Raw genomic sequence first — 16,582 nt, 5'->3', positions numbered from 1 at the left:
GGTGGGCCGTGGGCCCCCGGCGAGGGCACCGCAGTCACCCCGCCGCCCCGCCCGCCGTCGCAGTACTTCGTGCAGATGTTCCCGGTGGTGGAGGAGCACGTCCGCCGGTCCATGGGAGAGGAGCTCTACCAGCTCTTCCTCGTAAGCGTCCCCGCCCCCAAGGGTCGGGGCCCCACCTGACCGGAAGGTGCCGCCTCCACGGCTTCCCTCCCCCGGCCACATGCCCTACGCACGCTGCGCCCGGGGGCCCGCCGCTGAACGGACCGCCCCGGCTTGGGCTCCTCCCCACCCCCCACCCCCGGCAGGGTCGGTTCCCTTCCCGGCCCTTCCGGTCAGCCCCGCAGCATGCCTCCGCCCAGCGCCCACTTCCAAGTCCAGACTGCCCTGGGACCCCAGCAGGTGCCCCTTGCTCCTGTCCTCAGAGCAATGCCGAGGACTTGTACATGAAAATAGATAGCATTCAGGCGGACATCTTGGCGGCCAACAAAGTCAATGTTTCCAAAGGTGAGTGGGGGAGGAAGGGGACCTGGAGCAGAGGTGCAGCGGGCACCCAGACTCAGCCTCGCCTCTCTTGCTTCCAGTATTACACCAAAGTGGCGTCCCCCGCAGCAACACGACCTTTTATCTTGAAGCTCATGACAAGGATCAGCTTGGTTATATCTCATACTTCCAGAAGGAGGATATGGAGGGAAAGGAGTAACATAGCCTCCGAGGCAATCCAGAAAGGTCCAGGCTGTGTTTCAGGACGCCTGGGAGAAGGATCCTGGGTCACGCTCACGGTGACCCCACTGGCCCTAGGTGGGAGGCTGAGGGTTGGCCCTGCCGTAGGGGAGAGGGAGAGCTGCCGGCTGGCAAGAATTCAATAAATAGTCTTGCTATCTGTCTGTCCTCTCTGTAGCAGGGAGGGGGAAATTAAATAAGAGCTTTGTTGGGCCGGGGTGCCTCTGCTCATCCAGCTTGCCCGGATGGAAGGAACATCAACGTTCTGGAAGATTTAAAGACATAGCCTGAGGAGGGACCCTCACCTCTGCTTCCTACTGGCGCACACTCACCTGCTTGTTCTCCGGTTGCTTCCTCATTCTCTTTTGCAGATTCATCCTCTCAACCCAGCTTCTTTCAAACTGGAGTGACCTTGAGGCTCTTCTCTATCTACTTTTTCACCCTGATGATCTCATCCAGTCCCTAAACTTTAAATGCCATTTATATGCCATTGACTCCCACATGTCCATTTCCAGTTAAATCTTTCCACCTCTTTGTGTCCAAAACTGGACTCCTGATCCTGTGCCACCCTCCCCAGCTCAACTGATGGCAACTCATCCTTTCTGCCACTCAGAACAAAATAGCATTCCCCTTAATGTTCCTCTTCGACATCTGCATCCCGCTCTGTTGATTCTACCTTCCAGGTATATTCAGAATTCAACCAAATCTCACTACTCTGTTGCTAATACTTTAATCTGAGCCACCATTGTTTTTCCTCCTTTGTTTTTCCACCATTGTTTAAACTACTCTAGAGGCCTTTCTACCCCTTTCTCTTTTCAATACAGCAGCCAGGATAGTCTTTTTTTTTTTTTTTTTTTTTAAGATTTTATTTATTTGAGAGCAAGAGAGCACAACCAAGGGAAGGGGCAGGGAGAAAGGGAGAAGTGGGCTCCCGGCTGAGCAGGGAGACCCATGTGGGGCGATCATGACCTGAGTAGAAGGCAGACGCTTAACCAACTGAGCCACCCAGGCGCCCCCCATCGTAGTCCTTTTAAACTTAGATGGGGCGCCTGGGTGGCTCAGTGGGTTAAGCCGCTGCCTTCGGCTCAGGTCATGATCCCAGGGTCCTGGGATCGAGTCCCGCATCGGGCTCTCTGCTCAGCAGGGAGCCTGCTTCCCTCTCTCTCTGCCTGCCTCTCTATCTACTTGTGATCTCTCTCTGTCAAATAAATTAAAAAAAAAATAAATAAATAAACTTAGATTCTGTTACTGCTGAAAACCTTGCAGGGATCTCCATTTCAAGAACAGTAAACCTAGGGCGCCTGGGTGGCTCAGTTGGTTGAGTGACTGCCTTCAGCTCGGGTCATGATCCCAAACTTCCAGGATCGAGTCCCGCATTGGGCTCCCAGCTCCTTGGGGAGCCTGCTTCTCCCTCTGACCTTCTTCTCTCTCATGCTCTCTCTCACTCATTCTCTCTCAAATAAATAAATAAAATCTTAAAAAAAAAAGAACAGTAAACCTAAAGCCCTTCCTGTGGCCTGCAGAGAGGGCCGTAGGCAGTCTAGTCTCCCATGATGTCTGAACTGTCTCCTAATTCTCTCTTCCTCCTTCACTGGATAGTATAGCTATATGGTTCTTAGAACCTATAGTTCTTGTCACCTCAGCTATATAGCTACATGGTGAACTCCCTCACCTTGCAACTCTATACAAAAGTCACCTTCTCAGTGAGGGCTACTAATACTACCACTGCCTATACTCTGGTCCCCAAGCCCTTTATGCTGCTATATTTTTTTTTCCCACCACACTTACTACTTTGCATATGGTCTGTCTCTCCATCTGTATATAAGCTCAACTAAGGGGTATTTTTGTTCTTTACTAATACATCCCAAATACTGAGAACAATGCTTGGCATGCCCCTGTTAATGACCGAGGTAACTGAGGAAATTGTCATCAAATCAGAGGAAATGAAGTCAGATAGTAGTAATTCTGCAGGTGGCCACAAGAGGGCATCATCGCTCCCTAATACTGTTAAATCTAAGGCAGCCCAGACTCCCTCAGCTTTGAGAGAAAAGTTGACAAGATATATAGTTATGCTTTCATAAAGGTAAGTGGGTTTTCTGTTTTAAAGAAGTGTCTCTTTGTAGTCTTCAGATGGCCTTTGTTTGTAGAATAATGATAAAAAGGTACCCTAGAAATTTTTTGGAAATTTGAATAATCGGAAAATCCAAAAATCTGGAAGCCACTGTTCTAAGGTGACCATAGTTTAATAAAAACAATGGAGGGGCACCTGGGTGGTTCAGTCGTTAAGCGTCTGCCTTCGGCTCAGGTCATGATCCAGGGTCCTGGGATCAAGCCGGGCATTGAGCTCCCTGCTCTGCAAGGAGCCTGCTTCTCCCTCTCCCACTCTCCCTGCTTGTGTTCCCTCTCTTGCTGTTTCTCTCTGTCAAATAAATAAATAAAATCTTAAAAAGACAACAACAACAACAACGGAACTTTTAAAATTGAATCAAGTTTAATATATATGTAAATCATACACATTACATGGAATTTATTAATACATATTTCCCCCACTGTTTACAAGTTCAAAGCTACAAAAAAGTTGAAAGAAAAATACAGTAAATAGGGCACCTGGGTGGTTCAGATGGTTGGGTGTCTGCCTTCGGCTTGAGTCATGATCTAAAGGTCGTGGGATCGAGTCCAGCATCAGGCTCCCTGCTGCTCAGGGAGACTGCCTCTGCCTCTGCCTTTGCCTCTCTCTCTTTCTCTGTCTCTCATGAATAGAAAAATAAAATCTTTTTTTAAAAAATGCAGTGAATACCTGTATACCTATCACTCTTGGACACATTAGCATTCTCTCTCTGTGTTTACTGAACCACTGGAAAGTTTCAGTTATTGAGGCACATGGCTGGCTCAGTTGATAGAGCATGCAACTCTTGATCTCATGGTCCTGAGTTCAAGTTGCACATTCAGAGTAGAGACTACTTTTTAAAAACCAAGCTTCAGATATCATGATTTGTCACCACTAAATACTTAACATTATGTTTCTACTAAGAATTAGGACATTCTCCTACATAATTACAGTATCATTATTTTGGTGGTCTGAGTAATGGTCCCCAAATATGTCCACATCCTATGCCTGGAACCTGTGAATATGTTACTTCACATGGTAAAAAGAATTTTGTGGGTGTGAGTAAAGTAAGGGCCTTGAGATGGCGAGATTATTCTGAATTAGCCAGGTGGACTGGAGATAATCACAAGAGTCCTTAAAATAATTACAGAGGGAGGCAGGAGGATCCAGAGTTAGAACTAGGAGATGACAAGACAGAAGCAAGAGAGAGTGATGTGAAGGCATCACATGTAGGCAGCTCCTAGAAACTGAATGAGGCAAAGAAACAGTCTCCTCTGAAGTCTCTAGAAGGAAGGCAACACCTTCATTTTAGACTGCTGACCTACAGAACTGTAAGAGAAAAGTTTGTGTTATATCTCCAAGTTTGTAGTTACTTGTTAGAACAGCAACCAGAAAACCTATACAATTATAAATATCTGAAATAGAGTGCATATGAAAATTTCCACGACTGTCCCCAAAATGTACCTTCTGTCTTGGGGTACCTGGATGGCTCAGTCTTTAAGGGTCTTCCTGTAGCTCAGGTCATAATCCCAGTTTCCTGGGATGCAGCCCCACTTCAGGCCCCATGCTCAGTGGAGAGCCTGCTTCTCCCACTCCAGCTCCAGCTGCTTGTGTTCCCTCTTTCGCTGTCTCTGTCAAAATCTTTTTTTAAATAAAAAATAAATTTATTTAGATTTATTTTAGAGAGGGTGCATGAGCAGGGGAGGGGCTGAGAGAGGCAGAGAAGCAGACCCCTGTGAAGGCATGGCTGGATGGGGGGCTCCATCCCTAGATGCTGAGATCAGGACCTGAACAGAAACCAAGAATAGGAGACTTAACCGACTGAGCTACCCGGGTGCCCCCGACCTTGAACTTTATTAAAGTTTTATTGGGGGTAAGTCTGGGTGTCTCCGTGGGTTAAAGCCTCTGACTTCCGCTCAGGTCATCCCAGGATCCCGGAATCGAGCCCTACATCAGGCTCTCAACTCAGCGAGGACCCTGCTTCCTCCTCTCTCTGCCTGCCTCTCTGACTACTTGTGATCTCTGTCTGTCAAATAAATAAATAAAATCTTTTTTTAAAAAAAAGTTTTATTGGGGGCTGGGGGGTACACCTGGGTGGCTCAGTGGGTTAAGGCCTCTGCCTGCGGGTCAGGTCATAATCCCAGAGTCCCGGGATCAAGCCCCTCATAGGGCTGCCAGCTCACAGGCAGCCTGCTTCCCCCCCCCCACCCCCCCCCCCCATCTCTGCCTGCCTCTGCCTACTTGTGATCTCTGTCAAATAAATCTTAAAAAAAAAAAAAAGAGGGGCGCCTGGGTGGCTCAGTGGTTAAAGCCTCTGCCTTCAGCTCAGGTCATGATCTCAGGGTCCTGAAATCGAGCCCCGCATCGGGCTCTCTGCTTGGCAGGGAGCCTGCTTCCCCCCTCTCTCTCTCTGCCTGCTTCTCTGCCTACTTGTGATCTTTGTCAAATAAATAAATAAAATCTTTAAAAAAAAAAGAAAGAAAGAAAAAGAAAAGAAAGAAAAAAGTGTTATTCAAGGTAACCCAGGTGGCTCAGTCGGTTGGGTGTCTGCCTTCCGCTCAGGTCACGATTCCACTGTCCTTGGATGAGGCCCCAGCATAGGGATCCTTCCTCAGTGGAGAAGCCTGCTTTTTGTCCCTGCAGCTGTTCCCCAGTTATTGCTGTCAAATTTCTTAAAAGGAAAACGCTAAAGCTAAAAGTTTTGTTCAAAACCTCAACATAAACTGATTAAAAGATGTATGGGGTGATTTGTTTCCCCCCTCTATATGCCAAATCCAGTCCAGAGAATAATTTGCTCCCCCTTTCTTTACCACCAAACACAGCAAACCTAAAACCTAAACTGTTGCACATAACTTAACTACACTGCTAATTAAACTCGCAAAACATACAATGACACGAAACGCTTCAGTCTAACTAAAAAAACCGCCCGCGAGAATAAATCTCTGTTAAAGGTTAAGTCTGATTTTTCACACATATTAGTAAGCCCTGCAAACGCAAGGCCTCAAAAAATTGGGTAAACACTCAGAATTGTTCCTCTCCACGGAAATCTTTAGTAAAAGGCGAAAGATTTATACGATCTGAAGAGAAACCAGAGTATGCTCCTCTAACCTCTCACACAGCCCTCGGGTGACTGTCACTCCTAGAACAGCAATGGTAATTACTTATCCAAAAGAGCCACGGACATCTGCCTTTATCTCAGCCAATTCTGTGATAGCAGTCTGAATTCTGGAGAGGGAAAAAAAAAGTTGAAAGAAAAAGAAAAATCTAGCTGTTTTAAAATAAGAAATACCATGGGTGCAGGGCATTGTGGGTATGTAAATGACGCTTAGTCACCACTCTCCGGTTGCCGGAAATTCCTTAGATCGTTTTTCTGCTAGGCCTAGAGCCACCACCTGGGGGCAGGGCAGAAGCCAGATTTGCAGGGAAGTAAGACGCCTGATCCAGTCTCATTTCATTTTTTTTGTTTTCATTTTGTTTTATAATTGACACTCCAAGGTAAAATTTATCTTGAATTCAAAATTAAATTGGACCTTTTTTAAGTCTTGAAAATAATTGTCTTCATCCATTCACTCAACAAAAATGTATTGAACACTGTGTCAAACCCTGTGCTGGGCCTTAGGAATGTACAGTGAGTACGAATAACAATGTTCAGTGACACATCGGCCAAGCGTGGAAGAATTCATCAAAGCAGGATGGTGAGCGCATTCAGGGCAGCACCATAAGCAGTCTGAGCCGGGGTAGTGAAAGGGCAAGTGGCTAAGGACCAAGGACCTGATTTAATGGGCCGTCAAGGCCAAGCAAAGAGCTTCGACTCACCTTGAAGGCCGTGGGCATCAACTGAAACTCTTTAAAGGACAACGTGATCAGATTAGTGGTTTGAAGCAGCATCAGCATCACCTGGTGTTACTGGTGTTATGAGTTGAATTGTGCCTTCCCAAATTCATTTGTTGAAGTCTTTACTCCCCGTATCTCAGAATGTGACTATTTGGAAATAGGGTCATTCCAGGTGTAATTAGTGAAGTTGACGCTTCCAGAACTGTGTAGACATTTCTGTGGTTTCAGCCACCCAGTCTGGAGTGCTTTCTTATGGAACTCTAGAAAATACACCTGGGTACTTGCTAGATATGCAAATTATCAGGCCCCACCCCCAGGCCTACAGAGTCAGAAAAGGAGGAGGGGGGTGGCGGGGGAAGAATCCAAGCGTCTGGGTGAACAATCCTCGCGTGATTCTGATGCGGGTTATGTTGCGAACCACTGAACACCCATCCCGGCTCAAGTTTGGAGCGTATAGCCAGCAAGAAAGCCAGATAGAAATAAATGATGGCCCAGACTGCCCAAGGAAGGAGTGCAAGGTGAGGAGAGGCAAGCCACTCAGAGAGATCCCTGGAGGACAGTGGCAGGGGCGACTGGGTGGCTCGCTCTGTTAGGCGTCTGCCTTCGGTTCAGGTCAGGATCCCAGAGTCGTGGGATCCAGCCCCACAGTGGGCTTCTTGCTCAGCAGTGAGTCTGTTTCTCCCTCTTCTTCTGCCCCTCCACTTGCTCACTCGCTCTCTGTCAAATAAGTAAAAATCTAAAACAACACACACGCGCGCGCGCGCGTGTCTACAGGAGCCCTTTGGCAGGAACATGAGCAATTAATTAGGAAGGCTCCGGGGAAACCGGGAGCGTGCACCAAAACGAAACCAAGGGCGGAAAGACGTTTCAGGAAGGGAGTCGTCCCTTCTGTCCAATGCTGGAGATGGGGCGGCAAGGTCCACAGGCTTCCCCCGCGGGGCAGCTGCCTGCGACCTGGCCAGAGGGGTTTCCAGGGAACTGGGAGCTGGGAGCTGGCGGGTGAGCGGAGGTCAGGAAGCAGGCGGGCGGCTCAGACAGCTCTTCAGACAACGCTGGCCCTGAAAAATCTAGAGACCAAGAGACAAGTTCTGGAAAGGCGGGAAATCTGCTCGGCGGGGAGCCTGCCCCCCCACCCCCGCCTACTTGTGATCTCTCAGTCAAATAAATAAAATCTTAAAAAAAAAAAAGTGACATATTCAGGATGCCTGGGTGGCTCAGTCCGTTAAGCTTCTGCCTTCAGCTGAGGTCATGATCCCAGGGTCTGGGTATCGAGTCCCCTAACAGGCTCCTTGCTCATTTGAGAGTCTGCTTCTCCCTCTGCCTGCTGCGTCTCCCGCTTGTGCTCTCTTGCTCTCTCTCTCTCTCTGGCAAATAAATTTTTTAAATCTTTAAAAAAATTTTTTTTAAAGGGACATGTTGGGGCACCTGGGTGGCTCAGTGGGTTGGGGCCTCTGCCTTCGGCTCAGGTCATCATCCCAGGGTCCTGGGATCGAGCCCCATATCAGGCTCTCTGCTCAGCGGGGAGCCTGCACCGCCCCCCCCCCCCCCAGATTATTCTAGAGAGAAGTTATTCTATGTAAGCCTCTTTTTTTTAATACAAGAGAACAAATCCACTTTACTTTTTTTTTTTAAGATTTTATTTACTTATTTAACAGACAGAGATCACAAGTAGGCAGAGAGGCAAGCAGAGAGAGAGGGGGAAGCAGGCTCCCTGCTGAGCAGAGAGCCCCATGCAGGGCTCGATTCCAGGACCCTGAGATCATGACCTGAGCCGAAGGCAGAGGCTTTAACCCACTGAGCCACCCAGGCGCCCCTCTTTTTTTAAAGATTTTATTTATTTATTTATTTATTTATTTGAGGGAAAGAGAGAATGAGAGAGAGAGCATGACAGGAGAGAGATCAGTGGGAGAAGCAGACTCCCTGCCGAGCAGAGAGCCCAATGTGGGACTCGATCCTGGGACTCCAGGATCATGACCTGAGCTGAAGGCAGTTGCTTAATCAATTGAGCCACCCAGGCACCCCCACACTTTGTTTCAATAATAAATTTTTCAATAAGTTTGAATCCTTGAGGGGTAAAGCATCCCATGGATTCTGTGTCCAATGACCACAGCTGGAAGATTTCTTTGGAATTTGGCATGAACCATGCCACTGTTACCATGGGCCCCAATTGTCCTTTCCCCAGATTACTCAGGTTTTGTTTTGTTTGCCACAAGGAGTCACTATGTCATTCTATACTTTGTACATATAAGCGTATCTCTTGCCTAGAGAGCATTCAGTTTAATCTCTAGCACAAACTCCTTCAATTTTCAGAGCTGTGGTCTCCCTCTGTGCCAGAGACCTGCTTGTTGGCAGCAAAAATGGCCCTGAACCACAGCCTTCCAGGTATTTGTCATTTTAGAAATCCTGTCCACAGGGGCTCCTGGGTGGCTAAGTCCAAAGAGTGTCTACCTTTGGTTCAGGTCGTGATCTCAGGGTCTTGGGATCAAGCCCCATGTCAGACTCTCAGCTCAGAAGGGAGCCTGCTTCTCCCTCTCCCTCTCCCTCTGTGTTCTCTCTCTTTCTCTCAAATAAATAAATTTAAAAAAAGAAAGAAATCCTGTCCACAGCAAGTCTCCATAGGCTCCAAAATGGAGGAAAGTAATCTTTATAAGGTTTTCCTTTTCAAACATATTTAAAGCACATTTGAGGAAATGTTTATATCTATTAAATTGTAGTACTGGGTGTGTTTTTGTCCTCTGTATTTTTCTGTGGAGTTAGAAATAATTCATGATTTTTCTTTCTTTTTTTTTTTTTTAAGAGAAAGAGGGAGAGAGAATGAGTCTTAAGCAAGTTCCATGTCCAATGCGGAACCCATCTCGGGGGTCAATCTCACAACCTCCAGATCGTGACCTGAGCTGAAATTACGAATCTAACACTTAACCAACTGAGCCACCCAGGCACCCCTCATGACAAATTTTTAAAATAAAAATTAGAGGGGCGCCTAGAGGGGCACCTCCAGGTGCCCCAATAAATAAAATCATTAAAAAAATAAAAATGAGAAATAAGGAGGGAGAGATGAGAAAAGTATGAAACTCTTACTATGGAAATTACTTCACCTAGTAAAAAACACATCTTGAAGTCTGTTGTTTGAATCAATTTCAAGATCTGTGAAGCATTAATTATATGAGTCATTTTTAAAAAAAGGTCTAGTGTGAAAATTAAGTCAAAATTGTACCAATGTAAATGCATCCATGGTGAAGATTCTTTAAGGTGAAACTCAGTGAAGGTATTTGTTTGGTTATTTATTTATTTATGATTTTATTTATTTATTTGACAGACAGAGGTCATAGGCAGAGATAAAGAGAAGCAGGCTCCCTGCTGAGCAGAGAACCGGATGCAGGGCTCCATCCCAGGACCCTGGGATCATGACCCGAGCTGAAGGCAGAGGCTTTAACCCACTGAACCACCCAGGCACCCCTAAATAAATAAAATCTTTTTAAAAATGTCTATTTAGATCTTATGCCCATTTTATTTATGAGAGAGCATGCATGCATGTGCATGCTGTCAGTGGGAGGTAGGCAGAAAAAAAAAAACTTTCTTTTTTTTTCTTAAGGTTTTTATTTATTCATTCGAGACAGAGAGAGCATGAGCAGGGGAGAGGGAAAAGCAGGCTCCCTGCTGAGGCAGGAGCCATATGTGGGGCTCATTCCAAGGACCCTGAGATCATGACCTGAGCATGAGGGAGACGCTTAACCATCTGAGCCACCCAGGCTCAGATAAGGAGGGAGAGATGAGAAAAGTATGAAACTCTTACTATGGAAATTACTTCACCTAGTAAAAAACACATCTTGAAGTCTGTTGTTTGAATCAATTTCAAGATCTGTGAAGCATTAATTATATGAGTCATTTTTTTTTTAAAGCCTCTTTAAAGAGAATCTTTTTTTTTTTTTTCTTTTTTTAGCAGAGAGACTCTTAAGCAAGCTCCATGCCCAGCAGAGAGCCTGATGTGGCGCTTCATCTCATGACCCTGAGTGACATCATGTCCTGAGCCGAAATCAAGATATGGACAGTTAACCAACTGAGCCACCCAGGTGTCCCAATCTTATGCCCATTTTATTTTTATTTTTATTTTTTTTAAAGATTTTATTTATTTATTTGACAGAGAGAGATCACAAGTAGACAGAGAGGCAGGCAGAGAGAGAGAGAGAGAGAGGGAAGCAGGCTCGCTGCTGAGCAGAGAGCCCGATGCGGGACTCGATCCCAGGACCTTGAGATCATGACCTGAGCGGAAGGCAGCGGCTTAATCCACTGAGCCACCCAGGCGCCCCTCTTATGCCCATTTTAAAGTTTATTTATTTTTTAATAATCTCTATACCCAATGTGGGGCTCAAACTCACAATTCCAAGATGGAGAGTCACGTGCTCTTCTGACCAAGTCACCAGGTGCCCTATTAAAATATTTTTAATTTGTTAATTAGTTGCCTTTTTATTCTATATTTTGCTCATTTACATATTTTTCTATCACTCTTACGAGGTTTGTCTAGCTTATTAAGACTTTCAAATAGCTAATTTTTTTTGAAGCAGTTTCCACGCCCAGCCTAGGGTTGAACTCCCAGTCCTGAGATCAAGAATCACATGCTCTACCAACTGAGCCAGCCAGGCGCCCCTCCGAACAACTAAATTTTCTAAATTCTTTTTTAAATTTCTTTTTCACAGATTTCTGCCTTTTTCCTTCCTCTCTTATTTTGTTGAATCTCAACTTTGTAGCTCTTTCCCAAATTATTGAACAATGTATCAGGAATGTTTTCAGCTGCAGGTTAAAGAAAACATGAATAAAGATGGCTTAAACAAACAGGTGGGTTTTTGTTTTGCTTTGTTTTGTTTTGTATTTACACATGGAGCCTTGATGGAGGTAGTCGCTGACTTTGATTCAACTGCTCACCCTCCAAGAACCCTCGGGCTCTTCTCTCCTACTTGGCTGCCCTGAGTGTGTTGGATTTTTTGATCTTATGACTATCTGCCTACCTCATGATCACAAGGCAGCTGTCAGAACTCCAAAGGGAATATCCATGTCCTAGGCAATAAAAAAGAGGATGATATGTTATGAGCAAACCATTGTCAATGTCATTTCAATCCCTCCTATTAGAAAAGAACATATCCTCCCCTCTCTCTCTGCCTGCCTCTCTGCCTACTTGTGTTCTGTCAAATAAATTTTAAAAATCTTAAAAAAAAAAAAAAAAAAAGGGAACAGCATATCCTGCCCAGAAGGCCCCAGAACATTCCTGCTTATATCTCATTGGCCAGAACCATGTCACATGGCCCACTCTCATTGCATGGGAATCTAAGAAAGCAAGTTATTTAGTTCTTCCAGGCCCTAATGGAGACATGAGTAAGGAGGCTGGGAATAGCTGTTGGGTTAGCCATCAACAGTGTGTGTGTGTCATAAACAACCGGGCTCGTTTGTTTTCAATCTTCCTTGTTTTTTTTACCATTTCCCAATGCCTTTGGGGTGAATCCTCACCCTGATGTTGTTGTTTGTTGTCCTATTTGGGCTGTGACCATTCTGCTCTTTAGTCCATGTATGGATTTCAACTATTAAAACTTTCATAATTGGTATTTCCAACTGATTCTTCCTGTTTATTCCTGCCTTATATTAACAATGTCCTCCCTTATTTTTTGAGGATATTTATGATGCTTACATTAAACTCAGGTCCAGTAAGTCGGCCTTCTCGAATATTGGTTTCTCAGTTTGCTTTTCTTTTCTTGCAAATGTGATCCCCTTTGAGTTCGTATTACTTTGGGGGTGTAAGTGAACTTGGCAGGAAAGGGCTAAAGTCCAGACACTAAGATATGGAGAAGGAGGTAGAGAAGTAACGTTTAAGGGTACCTGGTTTAGCCCTACCCAGCCAGGATGGAATACTGGTCGGTGCTGCTGGCTTCCAACCTCCTGCATAGCAGTGGGGCATGTGACTAGCCACTCAGGGCCCTGGGGGGTGGGGAGGGGAGGGGCAGGGCAGTGCGAGCACAACTGAAAAATCTCCCTCAGCCTCACCCCCACCTCAGGCACCTGATCTTCTTCTCTCCTGGCTGCCATCACAGTCCCCACACCTGGCCCCAACAAGCCTCCTCATAGATTTCTCCATTTTTTACTTTAGTTTCTCAGATACTCAATCCCTTCTCACTCCTATTTCTCCTCCTCCTCCTCCTTCTTTGCTGCTGTTAAGCAGAAAATTTCAAGCAAACAAGAGTGCAAGAATGCCATTTCTAGGGCGCCCTGGGTGGCTTGGTCGGTTAAGCATCTGCCTTCAGCTCAGGTCATGATCCTGGAGTCTTGGGATCAAATCCCACATTGGGCTCCCTGCTTCATGGGGAGTCTGCTCTCCCTCTGCCCCTCACTCCACTCATGTGCTCTCTCTTTTCTCGCTTTCAAATAAATAAAATTTGAAAAAGAAAAGGATGCCATTTCCATCACCCAGCACCCATGATCATCAATTCATGGCCACCATTATTTCCTACATCCCTACCCCACACTGCTGGCCTGCTGAATTATCGGATTTTGTTTACAGATTTTATTTATTTATTTGAGAGAGAGAGTGCTAAAGAGAGCACGAGCAGGAGGGAGGGGTAGAGAGAGAGGGAGAAGAAGACCCCCCCCCCAGGAGGGAGCCTGCTATAGGACTTGATCCCAGGACCCTGGGATCATGACCTGAGCCGAAAGCAGATGCTTAACAACTGAGCCACCTAGGTGCCCCTACTCCCAATTTTTTTAAAAACACAATCCAATCAAGATTCGTGATTTGTGGGACGCCTGGGTAGCTCAGTGGGTTAAAGCCTCTGCCTTAAGCTCAGGTTATGGTCCCAAGGTCCTGGGACCAAGCCCCACCTCCGGCTCTCTGCTCAGCAGGGAGCCTGCTTCCACCCCCCCCCCCCACCCCTGCCCTGCTCTTTGTGCCTGCCTCTCTGCCTAGTTGTGATCTCTATTCTTTCTTTTTTTGTATTATCTTTTAATCTAGAATAGTCTTTATACTTTTTTCTTGGTAGGAACTTTTTGAAGAGACCAGGCTAAATATCTTGTAAAGTGTCCTGCATTCTAAATTTGCCTCATTATCCCTCCTGGTGTTGTTCAGTTCGTTCCTCCATCCCTTGCATTTCCTGGAAGCAGGAAGTCAAGTCTAGGGGCTAGACTGGATTTAGGTTATACATTTTTGGCATTGTTATCTCTTGGATGTTGCTGTGTAGTTCATATTAAAGCCTATCAGGAGACACATAATGTCAGGTCGCCCATAACTGGTGATGCTAAGTTTGATCACTTGGTTGCAGTAGGGACTGCCACATCATCCATATAAAGGTATGCTTTCCCTTTGTAAACTGTCAGCGCAAATTACTTATGGAGCAATACTCTGGCATCCTGCAAACATCCTGTACTCAGTAACCTTTCACCTACCACCCACTAAATCATTTATTTCATTGGGAGTTGTAGTATAGTTCCAGAGGTTTTCTTTTTTAATTTCAGTGCCTTTATTTTAAAAGTTTTTGTTATTTTTGTCCAATTATGTCTGTTACTTTTTATATATTGCTCTATATTTTCACAATGATTTTTTAAAGATTTTGTTATTTTTTTTTTTAAAGATTGTATTTATTTATTTGGCAGGCAGAGATCACAAGTAGACAGAGAGGCAGGCAGAGAGAGAGGGGGAAGCAGGCTCCCCGCTGAGCAGAGAGCCCGATGCAGGACTTGATCCCAGGACTCTGAGATCATGACCTGAACTGAAGGCAGAAGCTTAACCCACTGAGCCACCCAGGCGCCCCTAAGATTTTATTTTTCAGTAATATCAATACCCAACGTGGGGCTCAAATTCACAACCCCAAGACCAAGAGTCATGTGCTCTACCAACTGAGCCAGCTGGCACCCCACAATGATTTATTTTTTAATTCTTTCTTTTCAATATTAAGCATAGCAATTTTACAGATTCTAATTGTTCTATTACCAGTTCAAGGAGCAGAGAGGGCCTTTTTTTTTCTCTGTCATGGTAATGTGTCTACGGTCATATCCTAGAGTTCCCGACATATGTATCCTTAATCTAATGGCTTTGTATTTTCTAAGGTCTTAAAGGTTTCATTATTCTCAGACCATGGTCAGCTTCCCTTGCTGCTCTGACTTCTGTTTTCCTTTTTTAGCACAAAAGAATTCTCTACTTTGAGAACTGAGTTTCCTGTGGTTTTACTGGTTTTGAACTGCTCCATGTTAATTAATTTTTTAAAAGACTTTATTTATTTATTTGAGAGCAAGACAGAGAGCCTGCGCAGGGGGGACAAGCAGAAGGGGTAGCAGATTCCCCACTGAGCATGAACCCTTACCCGGGCCTGGATCCCAAGACCCTGAGATCATGACCGGAGTCAAAGTCAGACACTTAACCAACTGAGCCACCTGGGTGCTCCTTTCCATGTTAATTTCTTGGATTTCAGTTCCTATAATGGGAGTTAAGGAGGTTTATTACCAAGGTAGGGCCAGGAAAAATTCACTGGATTGGTCCCTAGGTTGAGGAACCAGAAATAAGGCATCCTGTAAAAACCCACGTGCCCCAAGGGTTCCACATAGGCCTTGGGAAGCAGCATGGAAGTTTGCAACTGCCTGGACCCACAGGTAGAAAAAGCAAAACAGGTAGGAATGAGTCCAAATTTACATCAGCTTCCTAACACAGGACATAGAGAAAATAACATAATGCACACTCATGTATAAGCATGATTCATGTAAAAAAAATGAAAAGTTCTATTTTGCTGCAATACCCTTTCTAATCCCATTACCCTCTCTGCCAGAGGCAACTGCTCTCCCAAATCTTTAGTGTTTATCTTTCGCAAATATATCTTTATTCTTTCATTACATATGTATGTATACCTAAGCAATATCCCACTTCAACTCTCTCTAGTTAGGCTCTTACCCTCAATAGTTCACCAAGATTGTTCAAGGTCATCAATGACTTAAGTGCTAACAAAGGATATTTCTATGCCCTCATCTTACCTGCCCTTTCCACAGCTCTCCTGATTTCCTTTCTCCTTCCTCACTCTTTCCTAGGCTTCTACTCCTTGGTTTTCCTCAGCCTTCAAACCACACTAATCTCATAGCCTTTGCTTCTTCTCTGCCCTACCTCAAAATGCTGGCCTGCTCCATGGCTCAGTTATGGATTTTCTTCTAGATCCCATTCAGTTCCATGACAGTTAAACACATCTACATAAAAATGGCTACCAATTCTCCATCTCTGGCCTTGATCCCTCCCTGAGCTCTTAGCTTGTATATTCACTGCTCACTCTCAAGTCTTACAGACAACTCATACTTAGTATGACCATAATGAAACTTACACCCCATATACACACCTGTTTCCTTCACAACCCTACTCCCCCATTTCAGGAAATAGTTCATCATCTACCTACCCAGTTGCTCTAGCCAGAAACCAGTGATCAACCATGATTACTCCTTCTCCTTCACACCCATATCCAACCCATCAACGAGACCCATCCATTCCATCTCCTAAAATTAAAGCCATTCTCTTAGCTACATTTCCATTATCCCTTCCCCAGGCTAGGCCAGCATAATCTCTTGCCTACTAAATGATCTCATTTCTAATCTATCCTTTTCAAATCAGTTGTCCACATATCAGAAAGCCTGACATACATAAAATCAAATGTTACTCAGATCTTGTCACTCCTCTGTGCAAAATTCTTCAAAGACTTCTCATCTACTAAGAGAATTATTACCATGGGCTAGAAGATGCTGCATGCTTTCACCCCTCTCCCCCCTCCTCTTGCTTTCCAGCCTCAAGGGCTTCTTTCAGTTCCTCGAATAAGATTAAGTTCTTTCCTGCTTCAGGGCCTTTGCACACGCCACCCTCTGATCTTAGTCTGGGATGCTCTCCACCTTTCTGCCCTCCACTTTGACATAGTTTGT

The 16,582-nt window shown here is 45.2% G+C and overlaps 1 protein-coding gene and 1 non-coding gene across 5 annotated transcripts in view; one reads left to right on the top strand and one right to left on the bottom strand.

The window, feature by feature from the left end:
• Window positions 1-880, top strand: part of ARMH1 (armadillo like helical domain containing 1) — a 51,004-nt gene extending 50,124 nt beyond the window's left edge. For all 4 annotated transcript variants that reach the window (XM_045997799.1, XM_045997807.1, XM_045997818.1 and 1 more), the window contains exons 11-13: window positions 64-141; window positions 423-504; window positions 582-880. In XM_045997799.1, the coding sequence (XP_045853755.1) occupies window positions 64-141; window positions 423-504; window positions 582-700 (279 nt within the window). In that variant the 3' untranslated portion in view covers window positions 701-880. The remainder of the gene's footprint in view (window positions 1-63; window positions 142-422; window positions 505-581) is intronic.
• A 4,928-nt stretch (window positions 881-5,808) lies between these two features.
• LOC123928039 lies at window positions 5,809-5,924 on the bottom strand. The gene has a single exon (XR_006815588.1). It is a non-coding gene; the product is annotated as a U5 spliceosomal RNA (small nuclear RNA).
• Between the last annotated feature and the right edge of the window lie 10,658 nt (window positions 5,925-16,582).

The sequence above is a fragment of the Meles meles genome, chromosome 1 (genome assembly GCF_922984935.1).
Source record: "Meles meles chromosome 1, mMelMel3.1 paternal haplotype, whole genome shotgun sequence".
NCBI classification, from domain to species: Eukaryota; Metazoa; Chordata; class Mammalia; order Carnivora; family Mustelidae; genus Meles; species Meles meles.
Note: the sequence above shows the minus strand (reverse complement) of the source record. Positions and strands in the feature narration are given on the sequence as shown.